The sequence below is a fragment of the Haematobia irritans genome, chromosome 3, assembly GCF_050003625.1.
Source record: "Haematobia irritans isolate KBUSLIRL chromosome 3, ASM5000362v1, whole genome shotgun sequence".
Lineage (NCBI taxonomy): Eukaryota > Metazoa > Arthropoda > Insecta > Diptera > Muscidae > Haematobia > Haematobia irritans.
In genome coordinates, this window is record NC_134399.1 from 14,038,590 (window position 1) to 14,059,483 (window position 20,894).

The following is a 20,894-nucleotide window of genomic DNA, read 5'->3' on the forward strand; positions in this document are numbered from 1 at the left end:
TTTTGTCCACAAACAAAAAACCACATGATTTATTTTTCAAAAAGAACGTCTGTTCAAAATCTCTTACGTTATCTCCCTTATATTTACTTTCTCATTTACTCTCTCAGCATTGTAATCATATAACTCAATGGTAGGTAAGTCTCAATATCAAATGGGCAGGTGTACTGTGGTATGGTAACACAAAAATTGGAAATGCTCAAAATATTTATGTAAACAAGTATGTCTTAACAAACTAATAAACAACACTCAGGCCGCTAAATCAATTCAGCACGTCACCACGACCCATAATATATATATATAGAATCTTCATAAGGTCTGAGATCTATATTTCGATGTTTCACAAACATTGCGTTAACGTTTTTTAAATAGATCTATTTTATTCGGACACATTTTGACAAGTTTTGAAAAATCCAACTCTAACTACAATCCAAAAAGTGTGAACCCTCCACGGCCCTAAAACACGGTTGCCATTCGTGCCAAAAGAAGAAGAAGGAGAAAAGTTTACCTAAAATCTTCTAAACTAAAAAAATCGTATTTTGAAGTTGTTGATCAAAATTTTGTGGTTAGTAAAAAAAGTTTTTCAATGGAATTTTTTATATTGAATTTGTAGAAAATTTTGTCAAAATTTTATTTCTATAGAAAATTTTGTCAAAATTTTATTTCTATAGAAAATGTTGTCAAAATTTGTTGTAAAAATTTTATTTCTATAGAAAATTTTGTCAACATTTTATTTCTATTGAAAATTTTTGTCAAAATTTTATTTCTATAGAATATTTTGTCAAAATTTTATTTCTATTGAAAATTTTTGTCAAAATTTTATTTCTAATGAAAATTTTGTCAAAATTTTATTTCTATAGAAAATTTTGTAAGGAGAGGAATATATTGCAAAATCAACCAAACCATCAATAATTCTACCAACACTCAAAAAAAGTTTACTTGGATCCAAAGATTTTGACCTTCCCTTAAGGATTTTTGTATTGATTCCGAGCTATAGATGCGGCTTCTTTAACATCAAGAAATTTTTAGCGGCCTCTCTGGTTTTAAATCTATGATCAATAATATTAAAATTAGGATACAAATCTCATTTATCGAATTTTCATTCTATTTTCGCGGTATATAAATAAATCTATTTACGTACAAACAAATGCCAGTGTAAAAAACCCAATGGTATCAATTTGAAAGGTAGATTTGCAAATAATTTTACCCGATTGCATAATTAATGGGCCTTACGGAATTGAGTCATTAAACACTGTGCACAACTTATAGTCTTAGTGAAATATACATGGACATTCATACATTTTTGTTAGTTGTAGATTGTTGTCAACATGAGTCGGTCAATAATAAATCGCCGATGGCATACAAACTCATATAACTGTAACACGTTGTTTTTCTTGATGTTTCAGATTCTTTTTCTTCAATTCCAATTCAACGACAAAATTCCTAAGAGAGCAAAATAAACGCACAAAACGTTCTCTCGAAACGATATGAGCGCATGTCACTTAAAAACCAGTCGTATAGTTCTAATTGAAATAGTTGTTTTTGTTGTTGTTGTCGTTTTGTTTTGTGATTCGTTTTCATTGTTATTACTTTTTCGTTTGGGTTCTGATTATACTGGTTAACCGGTAGATTGGGAAGGGGGATCCCTTAACTTGTATGGATATTCAATAGATTGATGTTTGCACGACATGCTGCTTGTACTGTCGATATATTCTTTATTATTGTTTTTTAAATTTAGTATATTTCTTGGTATGTTTTCGTAGCTGTGGTGGTTGGCTATTTTGTTGATTATTCTTTTTTGTTTTACTAGACACACTGTGTGTACGTGTTTTCGTCTTAAAATTACCACATGGAGAGGTTAAACATACCCACCGGACTCTTCCCATACGCTTTCGAATGTGGACAACATAATGTGCTTGTTGTGTATTGAGTAAGTACACAACAAAATGAAAACTGTAACAGTTTAAATTATATTTCATTCTATTTTAAGTACCAATGTACATAGGATACATTTTTTAATGGGTTCACAAAGGTACTTGAAAGCAAACGTACATATATAGTTCTCTGAGTGTGTTTTTTATGTGTGCCTTTTCTAATACGGTGTTCTCACCAAGCATGTTTTGGGGTTTGAAATGTTTTCCCTTTATAAGCACTTCAAAACGAGTCGTTTTCGCCATACTAAAAAACAAGTTAAAAACACAAGTTTTTCTCCAAAACACGTCAATTTTAGAATGTGAACCCACCTAATTTGTAATATACCCGAATAACATTCCCTATTCAAAATATATGTCAAAATATTGAAATAAGTTTCATAGAAAAAAAGAATAAACAAAGGCTTTTAAGAACATGGACATGTGAAAATAACATAAAAAATGCTTTCCCTTTGCGCTCGCGGTAATTATTTGGACATAGGTTGCATATATGTGAATTTCGAGTAAATGTGAATTTCTATTTTCCATGGTAACTGTCAAACTAAAACATCTCAACCCGGTGTGAACGGTGAAATGTTTTGGAAAAACGAATGAGGAAAACGAGTCGGTGGGAACATAGCATAAGATCACTCAGGCAGATCGGATGTGTACAAATGGCGCTTAGGATTTTCTCTCTTTGATACGTGTTTATAAAGTGCTTTCGATTCGTTTTTACAGTTATTCTTATTAGGTTAGGTTGAAACCATGATTGCTAAATTGCAGGTGTCAGCAAAATTGTTTGAAAAGTGCTAAGTCCATTTATTCAAATTGGTATCGTAGTTTGAAAACAAAGGGTACAAGGCAAAATAAGACAATTAATGTCAATTTTACAAATAATTTTTTTTTATTCTTATGTCATCAATTTTAGCTTTCGGTTAGACCGGAAGTTTGTGTAATTTTGATCGTTGTTGTTGAAATTTATTACAAAATGTGAAGATTTCCCCCATTGACGTTATACACACATTAAAAGCTTATCTTATACGTAGAAAAAAACTGAATAAAAGGTAGTATCACTTCTACAAATACAAATACGTTTTACGTTTTGTTTGCATACCAGCAACCACGGAGTGTAAAAGGATGTTAAGCAAAGCTAGTTCCATTTCAAAATGAACGGCATCTTTGTCAACAAGTTTTCAATAACACTCAGTGGACCTTAGTAATAATTTTTATTTAACTATTTATCTGACATATATAATACAAAAAGCCTTATGGTCAAAAAAATGTATTACGTAGTATTAGGGATGCCTGATTTTGAAGCGGCAAAAATAGCACATTCAGTTTATTCAAAAGAGCACATACAAACTTTTTACTTTTTCAAATGAAGTAAATCCATTTAATTCCATAATAATTCATTTAAACATAAAAAGGTTCATAACATATACATAAAATAAACCACTTTCAACTCAAGCTAATTTTCGGGTTCGGGTAGTGGCTGAATGACTATATAGAAAACCTAAGGATGTGAATAATTATAAAAATGGTACAAGATTTTACGACGAAACACATTATTACTATGGTATAAAATACGCAGGTAAAATGACAGAAAATTCCAACACCTGACAATCCTAACAACAAAGGATCTCATAAACATCGAATTTCGAATGAGTGGCACACAAATCTGCGGATTACGTGTCGACCTACTAAACACAAAGGTCCTGCACAGTCCGTGAGGTCTACCATCCCTGACTACTTTATAAAAGGTGTATAGCATACGATATCTTACCAAGTCCTCAAAACTACATCCCAAGAAGTCCTTCACATGACAAGTGATGTGGTCACGCCTTCGAACCCTCTACACAAAACGGACAATTGAATTCACAAGTCTTTATAGAGAGCATATATCTTTCAATCGTACCAGAGTACACTTCGATACCATACATCACTTGAGACATCAGCATACTGTAGGCTATCCCACGCCTCACGGATCTGGGTAAGTAAATATTAGTGGAGTACAATATTTTCAAACCACTCCAAACACGTCCACATACTGCATCAATGTGCTGTTTAAAATTAAGAGAAGAATCAAACACAACACCAAGACACTTATGTCTGTCCAGAATATTCACAGAATATTCTCGCCTCCTAGAGAAACATTTAAATCGGGAAAACCATAGTCCGAAAAGCAAAACATAATCGCCTTAAATTTATAGATAGAAAATGATTATTAGTCCATGACAATACAAACCGTAAGGTTCTATTTATAGTATCCGATTAACAATTAAAAACAAGAAAAACATCATCCAACAGCATAAATGAAGGACTCACAATCGCAAGAACGTAACTGTCTCTGAAGCCCATCAACATAAACAAGTATATACGGCCGTAAGTTCGGCCAGACCGAATCTTATGTACCCTCCACCATGGATTGCGTAGGAACTTCTACTAAAGGCTGTCATCCACAATCGAATTACTTGGGTTGCGATAACACTTGCCGATGGCAAGGTATCGTAAAACTTTTTAACACTGTCTTCTAAATTGTAAGTTAGTCCATAAGGGGTATATATTAAACAAAAAAAGGCCGATTAAGTACGTATATAATTCAGTTTGACAAAATTTTCTATAGAAATAAAATTTTGACAAAATTTTCTATAGAAATAAAAACTTGACAAAATTTTCTATAGAAATAAAATGTTGACAAAATTTTCTATGGAAGTAAAACGTTGACAAAATTTTCTATAGCAATAAAATTTTGACAAAATTTTCTATAGAAATAAAATGTTGACAAAATTTTCTATAGAAATAAAATGTTGACAAAATGTTCTATAGAAATAAAATGTTGACAAAATTGTCTATAGAAATAAAATGTTGACAAAATTTTCTACAGAAATAAATTTTTTACAAAATTTTCTATAGAAATAAAATTTTGACAAAATTTTCTATGGTAATAAAATGTTGACAAACATTGCTATAGAAATAAACTTTTTACAAAACTTCCTATAGAAATGAAATTTTGACAAAACTTTCTATAGTAATAAAATTTGACAATTTTTACATGGCTGTTAGAGGCCATATACTAACGAAATGTACCAAATTTCAACCGCATCGGATGACTTTTGCTCCTCCAAGAGGCTCCGGAGGTCAAATCTGGGAATCGGTTTATATGGGAGCTATATATAACTATGGACCGATATGGACCAATTTTTGCATGGTTGTTAGAGACCATATACTAACACCGCGTACTAAATTTCAATTGGATCGGATGAATTTTGCTCATCCAAGAGGCTCCAGAGTTCAAATCTGGGGATCGGTTTATATGGGAGCTATATATAATTATGGACCGATATGGACCAATTTTTGCATGCTTGTTAGAGACCGTATACTAACATCAGGTACCCAATTTCAAACGGATCGGATGAATTTTGCCCCTCCAAGAGGCTCCGGAGGTCAAATCTGGGGATCGGTTTATATGGGAGCTATATATAATTATGGACCGATATGGACCAGTTTTTGCATGGTTGTTAGAGACCATATACTAACACCACGTACCAAATTTCAATCGGGTAGGATGAAGTTTGCCCCTCCAAGAGGCTCCGGAGGTCAAATCTGGGGATCGGTTTATATGGGAGCTATATATATTTATGGACCGCTATGGACCAATTTTTGCATGGTTGTTAGAGACCGTATACTAACATCAGGTACCAAATTTCAACCGGATCGGATGAATTTTGCCCCTCCAAGAGGCTCCGGAGGTCAAATCTGGGAATCGGTTTATATGGGGGCTATATATAATTATGGACCGATATGGACCAATTTTTGCAAGGTTGTTAGAGACCGTATACTTAGCCCACGTACCAAATTTCAACCGGATCGGATGAATTTTGCTGCTCCGGAAGGCTCCGCAAGCCAAATTTTGGGATCGGTTTATATGGGGGCTATACGTAAACGTGGGCCGATATGGCCCATTTTCAATACCATCCGACCTACATCAATAACAACTACTTGTGCCAAGTTTCAAGTCGATAGCTAGTTTCGTTCGGAAGTTAGCGTGATTTCCACAGACGGACGGACAGCCGGACAGACGGACGGACATGCTTAGATCGACTCAGAATTTCACCACGACCCAGAATATATATACTTTATGGGGTCTTAGAGCAATATTTCGATGTGTTACAAACGGAATGACAAAGTTAATATACCCCCATCCTATGGTGGAGGGTATAAAAACAAATAAAAGAGGCCCCAAGACCGAATCCTGAGGAACCCCAGAGTGAAGTTCGAGCATGGACGACGATAGTCCATTGGACGTAACAAATTATCTCCTACCCTTTAAATATGAAAAAATAATCATACATGCAGATATAAAAAACTTAAAATTGTTAATAAGTGTGGAGATCATAATTTACCGAATTGAACGCTTTAGATAAATCAAGAGAAATCAGAGAACACAACTTATTCACATTGAGTTTCTCACGAATAGCATCAGTCATCCGAACAAGAAAAGTTGTCGTAATGTACCCCTTACGAAACGCATACTGGTTGTCACAAAAACTCACAGTTCTGCCCTCAAGTATCTGATCCTTTATCAAATGTTCCATAACATTGGACAATGCAGGTAGAATAGAAATAGGTCTGTAATCGGTCAGACTTTCCACCTTCCGTGATTTAGGCAGAACAACCACTCGCGCCGACTTCCACACAGAAGGAAAAACAGAAGTCATCAAAATTAAATTTATAACATGTACTATAACATCAGACACAAACGGGTAAACCATCTTTATGAAGTGAATTGGAATATTGTCAACGCCAACTGATTTTGAGTTAATCTTCTGCAAAGCCACCAAAATTTCCCATTCATCCACACATCTAAACGAAAAAGAGTCAAAAGTGTATTGATAAGCAGCAATATCAAAATCCAAAACTGGTTGCGCATTGCCAACAAAAAATGAATTCGTAGATTCAACGTCATCCATATACACCTCATCAGCAACATATCCCGATGATCTCAAAATCTTGCAAACTTCTCTCGAAGACTTATTCCTAAAAAGCCTAGCAAAGTCCTTTCGTTTATGCCTACGAATAACGGATTTCGCACATAAAGTAGCGTTTGTCGTTGTTTTTATTCGTTTTAAATAATATAAATTCACTAAAATATGAGTTCTAAACGCACAAGAGAAAAGAGCAAACTTTTGTTTAATGAAAAATATTTAAAATTAATTGTTGCAAAAAATCCAATAGTATCGATACTATCGATTGTTTGGTTTAAAACTCGAAAATATCGAATGGTGCGACTATCGATAGTTTTGCAGCTCTAATCACGAATGACAGTCCCAATTTGCATACTTATGGCCAGTTTCTCATCCTCCGATTAATTTTAACCGGAGGATAGACCTCCGGTTAGTAAAATTTTTGTATGGGATCAGCTGTTTTATCGACACGATAAATAATAAAAAAACATTGAGAAACTGGTCATTAGTGTGTAAATATAACCATAGCGATAGGCAATAGCGAAACATTTTTGCCGCGACGACAAATACAATAAAGCTTGTCGGCGAATATTTCCTTTTTTCATGTGTCCTAGCATTTTTATTGTCAATACAGCATGCTTTTTCAAAATAAACATTGAAGTTGTTGTATAAAAACATGCAATGACTAAGCAACAATGCCTAGTGGTGAGTTCAAAAAATTGATATACGATTGCAACACTATACCATTTTCCACCAAGGAATTAGAATAGATTTTAATTTGGCGACACGCCGCTAGCCGTCACGGTATTCCGTCGCGGTAATACACGTAAATAAGTGTTTAAACACAACCAAACCGATTGGCGGTAGGCGAACACTTGGTTACATGTATAATTGGTAACAATGGAGATAGACAACTCCAACAACATCCATTGACAAAATGCAGTCTTGCTTTACTTCCTCCGTCAGTAAAAGCCCAAAATAATGACCAGCTTCGAACAAACTCCTATCGTTGGACTAAACTGCTAAATACAGCTGAATTTATAGCAAAAACAAAACCGAGGGCAACATTGTAACGTAATAATAAATTGGAATGCCTAAAACAGCTGATTAACATTTTTTAAGAATCGACTTTTGATGTTTAAGAAGGTCCACCTCGAAGTATTAAAAAACAGGACGATGTCGGTTTACGACTTTTGTAACTCTAATTGATGAATAAAATTAACGGCGTCAAACTGATAATCGACTTTTGATGTTTACCAAAGTCCACCTCGATATATTTAAAAGATTGACGATGTCGATTTACGACTTTTGTAACACTAATTGATTAATAAAATTAACGGCGCCAAACTGATTGATTATGCAAATCGAAACTAATACGCTGCATTCAAACATTACCAAATCAAATTGTATGAAATGAATAATAAAGATTCAGGTATTAATTATTTCTATAAACAAGTACTTATGAGTGATATTGTTGATAATAGAAATTAGTTTAGAGTGAAATATAGGTTATTTGACCGCCAGTTTTCTTATGCTTATACCGTTCATCGTTGAATATTTCATGAACTATTTCCAATACTTGAACATTTGAGATACTTGTGAGATGACACCATGCGTTTTCATTTTCAATTTCACGTCAAAAAATCTGTCACTACTTCAAGTGGTACATGATACCACAGCAAATAATGGATTGTCATCTAACCAAAAAAAAAAATAGGTCATTTGGAAAATGGCCAGAGGTTTGGCTATGAATGTTCGTTCATATATGTATGCAGCATCCTAAATTATGTGAGCTGAAACACAAACAATGATAAACATATGACATTTGTAAAATGTAGAAGAATAAGCAGTGATCTTTTGCAAACATAATACTACGTTCTCACTAGTAACGAAATCTCAATATTTAAAACTAAAATCTCTTTACAAAACTCAAGTGCTCAAATGTGATTTTTGATAATCCGTTCGTCTCGAGGCGAACACAACTTTCAAGATCAGTAGCAATAAGGCTTTATTTTTTAATATTTGAAATATGAAATGAAGCTCTATCGAAATATTGCGTACTAATAATATGCTCTTCTTATTGCTATGACCGATACAACTAACCATCATTTCCAAGTCTCCATTACTCACTTGTTTCCTCTATTTGTTTATGCAAGCCACTGTCGAAGCACAATAGAGAATCTACATACTCTAATCAAATGAGATCAAATCACATGAATATGCTAATTTATTGAAGGCTGATTTCGATGTACATGAGCCTAAGGTTTTTTGTTGCTGTTGTTGTAACAGTGTGTTGTGTTATCATCCATTTCATGTTGCGCTGTTGATACATTAGCTTGTATCCAGATTGAGGAACTCGGCGACTAAGATGGGATGCGTCCAGAGTGATCTGGTAGTGGGCGCTTAGGTTTGGCTGGGTAAGCGAAAAGGTGACGCGTATCGTGTGGCCCTTGAATTCAGACGAGACACGTGTCAGCTACGCTGTTATCAATCACCAATAGGTAAGGTTTTGCCTGATCTTGGTCGGGCCAAAATTACTCTAGTCTGCGGTGTGAAATCTCTTTCCTCCGGTACTATAGGCGGTGGTCGGACTCCGAGGACAGGATTAACATGGTAGCTTGTCACCGTCTCAGCTACAGTATCCCCATGAATCCTGTTCAGACCTGCCAGATGTAGAGGATCTCTTTCATAGCGCTGGATCTCGCGTCTATGCTCTTGGAGGGTCTTGGTCTTCACATAAAAGTGATTCGGGAGTGTGCTGCGGAGACAATTGTATATTATTCCACTGCGTATCACTTGTCTGAGGTGTCCACAATAGCGCTGCATAGTTTACCACTGACCGGTCAATTGCCTTATAGGTTTCTTTGTCCGCACACCAAGTTCTGCCTGCAAGCGACTGGAGTACTTTATTTCTACCACGAAGCTTGTCACAAATTGCAATGACATGGACAGACGACTTGAAAAGGCAGTCGAATGTGACACCGAGAATCTTAGTGAATAGTGCGACTGAGGATTTGGTGGCAGATATGCTCAAATTTCTAGCAGTGAAATAACTGATAAAATGACATGGCATACAACGATGTCGTGGTGCTATGCATTTTACGGTATGCATGTTGGAAAATTCTCCACAAGGCGGGGGAGGAGTAGTATCTTGGTTTCAGGCGAGAGATTCAAAATCAGTTTGTACGATTCACACTTACTGACTTCAATGGTAGAATCACCTACCCATTTTCCACACATCGGGTATAATGAGTGACTACAAAGACAAACGCGCTGTTGATGACATTGGTAACTTCGGCGGTGGTAAATTGTGGTGTACCGCTGGCTCGGAGACCACGAAAGAATGGCCCTGCTTTTCGCTCTTTCACTCTCGGGACGCTCGACAAACTGTCGAGGATTTACTTCCCTGATTCTATGATCAGGAAGGTAAGATCGACGGGGTTTATCGGGCTCGTATGCGTGTCCCGGCGCTTGATTCTAGGATCAGCTGGGTAAGAAAAACGGAGTTTATCATGCTAGTATGCGAGTCCAGCCGCTGTGGCTGGGAAGCTGGGCCTCAACTGGGCCAAAGATTATAGAAGAGGAAGATGGGATATTGCCTACTGAGCACATCAAACCATCTACCACATTAGTTTCATACTCAAACCAAATGCGTATACGACAAGTATTGACATAGCATTAAAATGCAAATAAAAAGAAATTAAGAGCACGAAATAAATTTCCATAAAGGGGAAAATGTAATTTTTTTTGTTGTTGCTTAAAATTTAGCATTGTTTCATTAAGAAAATTACATTTTTCATTTAAAAAATAAAAACGAAAAACAACTAAAAGATTACAAACATGTATTAAACTAATCTGGTAAATGCAACATTTAGTATGACGCAAGCCAATCTTCCTCTTCTATAATATTTGAACTGGGCAACCAGCGCGTTAGGAGTGCGCGACTGCTGCGTTGATCATGCCCCGGAACACCCTCTAGGACACATGAACATGGGAGGGGGACTGAAGCGGCGATTTAAACAGAGTGTTATGCATGGCATCCAAATAGATTGAACAGCCGGAAACATTTTGATAGAGATGCCCCATATAGGCAAAAAGTCGACTAAAATTGCCTGTTTTACTGGAAATAATATAATAATTAATATAGGGAAATACAAGTGAAGTAACACCGGAGTTTGTCTGAATCTAATGGCCCCAGAAGTCACAAAATTTTGCGGAGGAGTACAATTAGTAATATTTGAATTTGGTTGAAATCGGTTCAAAATTAAATATAGCTCCCATGTATATCATATGCCCGATTTGCACTTATATAGCCACTGAAGCCAGGATTTTTAAGTGTACCAAATTTAATTTAAATCGGAATCCAAAATCCCCAAAGTGGGGTCATATGTTATTAAACGTTATTTGTTGTAATTTGCATATTTCTCAATTGTTTACCGGTAGGATGTTGAAACCTTTTACAGTTAGTTAGTGCACACATGAGGCTTTTTGGAAAAGAGATCGGCTTAGCAATCGGTGCGTTGCCAAATGAGAAGTTTTTAAAACATTTTTTTCCTTTTTCAAAAATGCATATACTACTTGACCAAAATGACCGAAAAAAGCTTAAAATCTATCTTTGTTTGTTGTTCTATATGCAACAAGCAAAAAAAAACTTGGGATAAATCTAAAAAATGTTACGTAATAGGTGCCTTTTTCGAAAAAAATTATCAAAATTCTGTATTTTTTTTTAATTTGAAATTGTGGAGTCTACAACTTATTATCTAATGCACATATATATACACAAGTTTTTCTTTCGAAATATGTAGAAAATAATACATTGTGGAGCACACGTAGAGGACTACGAGTTCTATCCAGCAAAGAAAAAACTCATAGAAATCGGTTCATAATTGTGAATTTAACAGTTAAAACAAAATGTAATACCCATGAGTTGATCAATTTTCAACGCCTACAGGTTCGTGGATCCACAAACTTGAAAACTTAGAAGGAAAACACCTCAGCTTTCACACAAAGAAAAAATAATGTTGGTATCTTTATCCGTTCCAAAGTTGCAGAATTATTTCCAAGAAAAAAAGCGATTTGGAACCACTGTGTGTCGTCTGTCGAAAACGATGCGGTGCGACTCGGCTCCAGAGAATGAATCCGCCGAGTCGTGCCACCAATTTTAGCCACCGCCGTCCAGTTTTTGCGAGTCGACGTCGTTGCTGAATATATCGGCTCATCTCGGCTCAAACTTAGCCGCCAATTAACCAAAAATATTGATTTAAATTAGGAAAATGTATTCATAAGTGTTGTATTTTTTTATCAGTATCAAATTGCTATAATAATTTTGCAAACATTTAGCTCCGAAAATTTGAAAGAAATATAAATTTGATTGTAAGTTTGGTTGTACGATTAATCTTATAACCATTTGGATGAAATCAAATTGATTCTGGATAATTGTGCGCCGCCGAATAGACAAATTTATATCTGCTTATCCGTCAAGCCGCCGGAGACAAAAATTAAAGGTTGAATTACACACCATTCATCAATCCGTGTGTTGATGGAAGGGATGATTTTTTCTGTTTGCGGCAGACTATTCGAGCTTTTGATTTCAAAGAGAAATTTCAACTTTTCAATCATCGGACGCATTGAACGCATAGTATGTAATTTTACCTCAAGTGTCATGGTTCGGCTTCAATCTCTGCTCGGCTCTTTCATTCTTTGAAAATGAAACATTTATAACGTACAATTATTCTTCATATCTGATCGGCCCATTAATAATGCTGTTGCGTTTCGTCTACATGTTGGCAACGGCACGCATTGCCAATGCAAATTACCACACCGTACTCGCGTTATCAATCTTTCTGATTGACAAAAAAAGTGTCAAACTTCAAGCGAAAAAAGCTGTAGACTGAAAAATATCTGCGTATTTTGATTGGAAAAAGAATACAAAATACAAAAATAAATAATCATATAAAACGAACAATGAAAAAGTAAAATATAACTATGAAAATTGTGACTGAACTAATGAAATAGCAGCCCAACAAATTGTAAGTCAACTTTCTCGAAAGTGCGAGGCAAAATTGTTCATGGAAAAATTGCGCGAAAAAGACCGACACAACAAAAGTGCGATTGTCAATTTACAAATACATCCAACGAGGGAGTAAAAAAGTTCAATATGGACAAGAAATTAGGAACATGAGTTCCCGAGTTGCAAAGAAACCATAAAAAAGGCAAAACGCTTTAGGGGAAATTAAAAGCTGGCTTTTTTTACATAAACAGTCTAAAGTAGAAAGTACTGTAATTAGGTGTCTCTAGATTTAACTTGGCCAAGATGCCTACTACTCGCAACAATATGATAGGTAAGCAGTGAAATGTGCCACCAGTTTGAAGTTTATACTCACAAAATATTTTAAATGAAATTTATATTGTTAAAAATGTGCCTATTGCTTTCGTATTTAGGCAGTGTGACACCAAAAACAAGCCCAATGTTTCATTCAGGACAATAAAAATACTCCAAGAACCTTAGGACACGAAGGACATTAAAAAGTTCTCAATCGGACACATAGATGGCAGGCTTTTGATGAACTACATTTTTTTGTGAAGGCGTTAAGAGTTTTGTAGTCCGGCTTTTGATGAACTGCATTTTTTTGTGAAGGCGTTAAGAGTTTTGTAGTCCGGCTTTTGATGAACTGCATTTTTTTGTGAAGGCGTTAAGAGTTTTGTAGTCCGGCTTTTGATGAACTGCATTTTTTTGTGAAGGCGTTAAGAGTTTTGTAGTCCGGCTTTTGATCTAAAGTGGTTGTTTGACGTAGACGTATAAATAAAGAATAATCATTTTGCAAAGAAAAGGATAATATTAACATAATATGTGGTGTAAAACTTAAAGAAATAATTTAGCTTTCTCTTTGCAAGTTAAGCTTCAATTTTGGACATGCCTACATTTTCTACGTGTGGAAATAAATGAGGTGAGCATTTTTTCTTCTTTGAATCTTGTATGTTACGATCGAATCAAAATAATTTTGTATATATTAAACATAGGGGATATAAGATTTTGGATTTTCATAAACCTATTAACCTATTGCTTCTTCTAACTTAAAATTGACGTGTGAGTTGGTGATATTTGCTGGAACAGCTGATGATTGTGAATGTCGTTCATTAAGTGGGCCAATAGTGATGATGTTATTAGTGTATAAGCTAGCAAATTGATTTTGTTGCCGGGTTAGAGCTTTATAAATGTTAATTAAGTTTTGTAAATATTAATTATCCTCTCGTATATATAAACATGGCAGAGGATGGGTCTTTCGACAAGTATTTTTATCTCCATCCGTTTCCTTGTGTTTCTACAAGCAGATGAGGTTTCCAATCTTCAACGGTTTACTTCTCCCAATTTCATCATATTTCAAATATTTGAACACACATATACCAAAACATATTTCCTTATACTAAAACTTCGGCCCACAGACTAAAGAGAAAGAGGGGTCTTTTTTTCTATCGTCTATGTTTTAGCTACTTGATTTGTTTTTTCCTTTCTGTTTTGTCCCTGTATCTGTTGCCGATTACGAAAACATATCGTTTTGTTTTTATTAGAGCTTTGCTTTTTGGCGACTTCGATATTGTTTGTTTTATTTATGAAAAAATATAAATATTTGCACAGCCAAATCATACCATACCATCATACCATATGAACCAAAGACGATGGAATCGTCTATCGCCTGTGATATGAGCCAATAAAGTGAAAATTTTACAAAGCTCCGATTTGTATCTCTCAAACTATGTTAAAATATAGTTTGAGAGATACAACTAGAGGGAACTAAAGTATAGAGTTTGGATCGAATTAATTATATATTGACTGTATATTTGGCTCTGGTTACACAGGATTAGTTCTTGATAAAGTTTTCCAATGAGTGATGGTATTTGAAGAAAAATGTTATTTTGATATCTAATATACAGGTTACGTATTCCAAACTAGGCTACATTGAAATTAAATTTATCCAAAATTTATTGGTATTAATTTTATTTTAAATATAATAAATAATTTTAAGTATAACAAAAAAATAAATTTCTCTTCTTTACTATTACAGACACTGCCTAAAAACTTCTTTACACTGATTGCTAAATACTTTAATATTTTCGGCACAATGTCGTACGAATCAGGAAATCATATTTCTAACAGAAATTCACAACCTATGCAATTGCAAATACCACATTCATCTCCGCATGGAATAATACAAATGGCCCATACCCAACCAACTCCAACAACTATGATGGCTGCATCACCCACATTGTCTTTGATTCAACAAGATGATGTTAACAACCTAAATCACAATCTGGCATTCAATAATTCATTGGACCAAACGCTGCCAGCTAACCAGCAGAAGAATACAAAAGATATAGATTTGAATTTAATGGTTGAGAATGTAATGCCTGGTATATATTTAACAAAAAATTTCATATCTTGGACAAAAGAGCAGCTTGCAATGCATGGCTTTACCCATGTAATTATAATTGACAAACATATACAAGAATTGTACTATCCAAATCAACAGCCAGAGATATTTAAACTATGTTCTTTATCGAACAATGCAGCCAATAAAAGGACATCAAGTGCTAATGATGGGATACACGATGATAGTTCCTCTATAAATGAATTTATTGACTACCAGAAAAAATCCAGCACAGGATCATCTTTGAATTTTGACAAAGAATTCGAAGTGATTGATTTGAATTTTGGTGAAAAATCGTATTTAACTACCGTATTGCCAAATTGTTATAGGGCCGTTAAGTTTATCAATAAAGCCCTCCAAAGTGGTGGTACAATATTGGTGATTGATTGCAACGGTGGCGAACAGAAATGCTTGACCATCATTGTTGCATATTTGATGTATAAACATAATATTAGTTTTAGGTAAGTACTCTTAAATTCTAAATATGTATATAAATTGAGCAAAATTATGGGTTGTGGGGATCTTATGTTGCTTGCAGTATATAACGAAAGTGTAGTCTTTGCTATAACCACCGTGGTGCAATGGTTAGCATGCCCGCCTTGCATACACAAGATCGTGGGTTCGATTCCTGCTTCGACCGAACACCAAAAAGATTTTCTGAGGGTTTCAAAGCCTCTCTAAGTGGTTTCAGTGCAAGTGCAACGTGGAACGCCGTTCAGACTCGACTATAAAAAGAAGGTCCCTTGTCATTGAGCTTAACATGGAATCGGGCAGCACTCAGTGATAAGAGAGAAGTTCACCAATGTGGTATCACAATGGACTGAATAGTCTAAGTGAGCCTGATACATCGGGCTGCCACCTAACCTACCTATAATCAAACTGAGCCCCATGGGCCATATGTTTGATAGATATATAATGTAGAACAATAACGTGATTTAAAATATTAATTACACACCTCAAATATTGCTAAGGTACTAACGCGAAAAATTCTAAAATCTATAAAATAAAACTATAAAAAACTTAAAATCTAGCAAAATCCTCAATGCACATTTATAAAAAATAATAATAAACAAATGTGAAACGGAAATTGCCAATGACTAAACTGTTAAGCTTCCTTATTTTTAAAACCCTGAACACTATTCGAAAATTATTTTATATATTGAGGTAAGAAGTTCCACAGCCTGGTAACTCGAATCACAAACGAGCGCTCCAGAATATTATGAGTGAAATGTTCAATCTATCCCTGAATAATTCATGTTCGCCCATTTCCAAATCACCCGGAGGTCTCTCGGAATGAGAGATATTTCTATTTCTACCTGAGAATTTGTCCAAAGTGCTATAAAAACATTCCAAGCCTACATTCAAAGCCTATATCTCTTCGTTCACAGTTCGCCTATGGGCTGCTGTATTCTTAGAACGACATTTAAAATTCTTACATTAGATTCTCGCTAAAGAATAATCTTTATAGTATATCGACAGATATAAAGCCTTAATCCAATGTAGTGTCAGTAAATCTGTCCTTGGTTTTCTGTATTTTCAAGATTTTGGAGGTCGATAATTTAACATAAGCTGTAAAATTATATAACACCTTCCTTGTATAACTCTTAATATCCATATATGCAGATTGAAAAATAAAACAAATTTTATTTATTTCTATTTATCATAACATTTACAGTAATGCATTCGCCCGCCTTAAAGAATTTTACAAAAAAGCTGACCTGGATCGATTTTATATAAGTCAACTTTATGAATATGAGCCCATACTACAAGTACAACGTGCTCAATCTCGAGGTCATAGTTGTTCCAGAGAATTGCATGCTGCCATTTTAAAAAGGAAAAAAGTACATGATGATGATCAAACATTTGACAACAATAACACAACATTGTCTTCTTCTCCATATACAAATGCGACCACATTGTTTGATAATTGTAATCCTCTAAATCGATTCGATACAACACAAATGGATATCAATGCTACAAGTAGTACTACTAGTAGTACTGATAGCAATAAAAATGGCCTAATTACAAATTTCAATGTTTCACATGCTGAATTCATGAGTGGTCCAAGAACAGGTGGCTGGTATAATTGGGAAGATTATGCGATGGAGTAAGAAAAAAAGTTGCATACTTTTTACACTACAAATATGGAATATCGCTAAAAAAAAAGTAGATTCTAAATCGACATGCACATATTAAATTTCAAACCTTTTTGAGTTGAGATTTTATGAAAAAAGAAGAAAAAAATTGTATATAAAAGTGAATAAAATCATATTTCTTTTTTCTCTTTTTTGGAGATTATTCAATGTAAAATGTATGTTAACTACAATATCCATAGACCCTACATACACTTAAAAATTGTATGACTTCAAATCAAATTATTTTGATTTGAAGGCATTTGAACATGATTTCAAATTGTTATATGTACTTTGTATTTTTGCTAACATTTATATACGAATTTACACTTATCGTTTCAAAATATATGATCGGAGATTTGGAGTTATATTATTCTCAATATAGATGAGGTCTTGGTGATAAATTCAATGATAAAACTTAATAAGAAAACTACTTATAAGAATTATTTAAAATTGAAAATTTCCAATTTACTGGATATTGTACAAATTAAAAAGCCCTCTTTGAAAATATGAACCCGCATTAGTTTTGTATAAGCCTATTCTCTGAGTTCTTCTCAAAATGTTGCACTGATAGACCTGTATGTAACGATTGTATAATTTAATTATCTAAGCCTGATTTTCTTAAAACATCCTATCCAATAACATTAGACTAGTTCGTATGTATATTTATTTATAAGTACTTGTTTAGTTATCATCATTTTTATAACTTACTCCATTACTCCTGACATATTTGTCCTATTCATGATGATTCCTATCATACAATAGCTACCAAATATTGCTTTGCACTATAGTTTTTTGCATACTCGACCCCATTTGTAAAAGGAGAAGTTATTTTCAATTTTTTTTTTTTATATTTACAAAATTATTTTGTGGTTTTCCATATAAAAACACATGTTGCAGTTACAAGCTATATGTATGATAGGACAGATATACATCTAATATAGATACAAATCTTTATATTTGTTTAGTTTATTCATTGTCTTACGATATATGAGTGGAATATTGAATTTAAGAAAAAAAACATCAGAAATTCGAATATAACTTATGTACGAATACACCTTCATGCGTATACATGTTAAACGGAAATAAATAAATTTTCTATATGTCCAACATTAATTACAGTTTTTATTATTGTTAATCGAACGATATTAGTATTAATCTAAACCTGCTAGCAGGAATACGAAATCTGTATTCAAACATTTCCTCTCTAAATGCTTTTTCAATATAGAAGGTAGTTTCCAGAATCCATGTGATTTGTTTGCCCCAAAATTTCCGTTACCCTTATGAAATTGCAATGCTATATTTGCTAATTAACATTTCGGGAGACATTATTATCGATTGTTCCATTCCATTCATAATCCATGTGATTAGTATGTACGAAATTTCCGCTAGCCATAAGAAATTGTAATTCTGTGTTTGCTAACGAAAATTCTATGAGATCGTTGTTATCGACGCATTTAATTTATATTTCATAAGAAATATATTGCAAGGCTATATTATAGCTATATAACAAAAAAATTAATCATCAAAAGACTCGTGCAGAAAGTTCCCAGCTGGAGGAGCATTATTTTATGAATTATAGCCCTTTGTTATACATTTCTTATCTGCAGCGTTATAGCACGGTGATATGAAAATAATATGTAGAATAATTAATTTGGAAAAATAATTTCGAAAACCCAGCCAGCATTGATATCAGGCTAAAGGCCGGTATGCACCTCTAATTTTATTTCTATAGATTTTTTTTCTATAGAAAATTTTGTCAAAAATTTTATTTCTATAGAAAATTTTCTCAAAATTTAATTTCTATAGAAAATTTTGTCAAAATTTTATTTCTATAGAAAATTTTGTCAAAATTTTATTTCGATTATTAATTTTGTTCGGCTTGAGGTCATAGAAACAATCGATTATTGATTTGTTTTAATATTTATTTCCAATATTTCGGTTAGTTCCACTAACCATCTTCTGGGATTTTGTATCTACATAAAATACAAAAATTAAATTACATTTAATGTTCACAAAAATCACAATTGTTATTGAAAATATATTTTATCGAAAAATAACTAACTTGAGTTCTTGTGCTGCTGTTTGTTTCGCAATTCACCGTACACTAAACTTCGTTTGTGTCGATGCTTGTTTATAATATGTCGATACATTCTGGCGCATTCTTCCGTGTCTTTTTTGAAATTCATTCTTTTGTCAGGAGAGAGATCTATTATATTGAGCATCTCAAGAGTGTATCTTCGTCTATGATTATTCTCTTGAGCAAGTATCTCGACGTCTGTGAAGTTGGGCTTGTGTCCTGTTGTTGCACAGTGAGCTGCAAGTGCTGTTTTTTGCTCTACTGATTTGTCTACAGCTTTAAGGTCTGATTTATGCGACGAAAGTCTTGTCTTAAGTTTGGTCATTGTAGTGCCAACATATGCCATTGGGCATATGTTGGACTTGTCTCCATTACATTTAATTTTGTACACTATGTTACTCCTGTCCTCATTCTTTATTTTTGACTTTGTGTTGCTGAATAATTCCTTTACTGTTCTCGATGTGCGTGAAGCAATTTGAATCTTGTCCTTGTTATATACGTCCGATTTGAAAAAACGCTCTGAGAATCCAACGTAAGTCATGGGTTTGTATGACTTATCCTTATTATGGTCCGGCTCTTCAATAGTCTTAGTTTTAATGTTTTCGTCAAGTGTTTTATTTTTAACGCGATTTATTAGTCTGCTTATTATTCTATTTGGAAAATGGTTTGTGGTCAATATTTGTCTTATCTTTATTTCATTCTCCTTGTGGAATTCTGCATCACTTATCCTTAAGATTCGATCTATAAAATTGATTGCTGTCATATGGATTATACTTTTATTGTGTTTTGAATTATAATTTATTAGTCGTCCAGTTGCTGTTGGTTTTTGATACCAATTCAGCCTCAAACAATTATCATCTCTCAGTATGTTACAGTCTAAATATGGTAGCTTGTTATCCTTCTCTAACTCCATTGTAAATTGTATTTGACTGTGGAATGAGTTTAATGCGTCAAGAGTACTTTACACGTCGGTTTTCTTTACTATCGCAAATATGTCGTCCACATATTTAGAAAATTTTGTTAAAATTTTATTTCTATAGCAAATTTTATTTCTATAGAAAATTTTCTCGAAATTTAATTTCTATAGAAAATTTTGTCAAAATTTTATTTCTGTAGAAAATTTTGTCAAAATTTTATTTCTATAGAAAATTTTGTCAAAATTTCATTTCTATAGAAAATTTTGTCAAAATTTTATTTCTATAGAAAATTTTGTCAAAATTTTATTCCTATAGAAAATTTTGCCACAATTTTATTTCTATAGAAAATTTTCTCAAAATTTAATTTCTATAGAAAATTTTGTCAATATTTTATTTCTATAGAAAATCTTGTCAAAATTTTATTTCTATAGAAAATTTTGTCGAAATTTTATTTCTATACGAAATTTT

At 33.7% G+C, this 20,894-nt stretch overlaps 1 protein-coding gene across 4 annotated transcripts; it reads left to right on the forward strand.

The window, feature by feature from the left end:
• The first annotated feature begins 1,807 nt into the window (after window positions 1-1,807).
• LOC142229914 (uncharacterized) lies at window positions 1,808-18,545 on the forward strand. Of its 4 annotated transcripts, XM_075300507.1 has the most exons (4): window positions 12,730-13,212; window positions 13,313-13,818; window positions 14,935-15,758; window positions 16,973-18,545. In XM_075300507.1, the coding sequence occupies exons 3-4, from the start codon at window positions 14,992-14,994 to the stop codon at window positions 17,406-17,408; spliced, it is 1,203 nt and encodes a 400-aa protein (XP_075156622.1). In that variant the 5' UTR covers window positions 12,730-13,212; window positions 13,313-13,818; window positions 14,935-14,991; the 3' UTR covers window positions 17,409-18,545. The 4 variants fall into 4 exon arrangements, with proteins under 4 accessions (XP_075156625.1, XP_075156622.1, XP_075156623.1 ...); XM_075300510.1 differs by lacking the exons at window positions 12,730-13,212; window positions 13,313-13,818 and adding an exon at window positions 1,808-1,927; XM_075300508.1 differs by lacking the exon at window positions 13,313-13,818.
• Window positions 18,546-20,894: the final 2,349 nt, after the last annotated feature.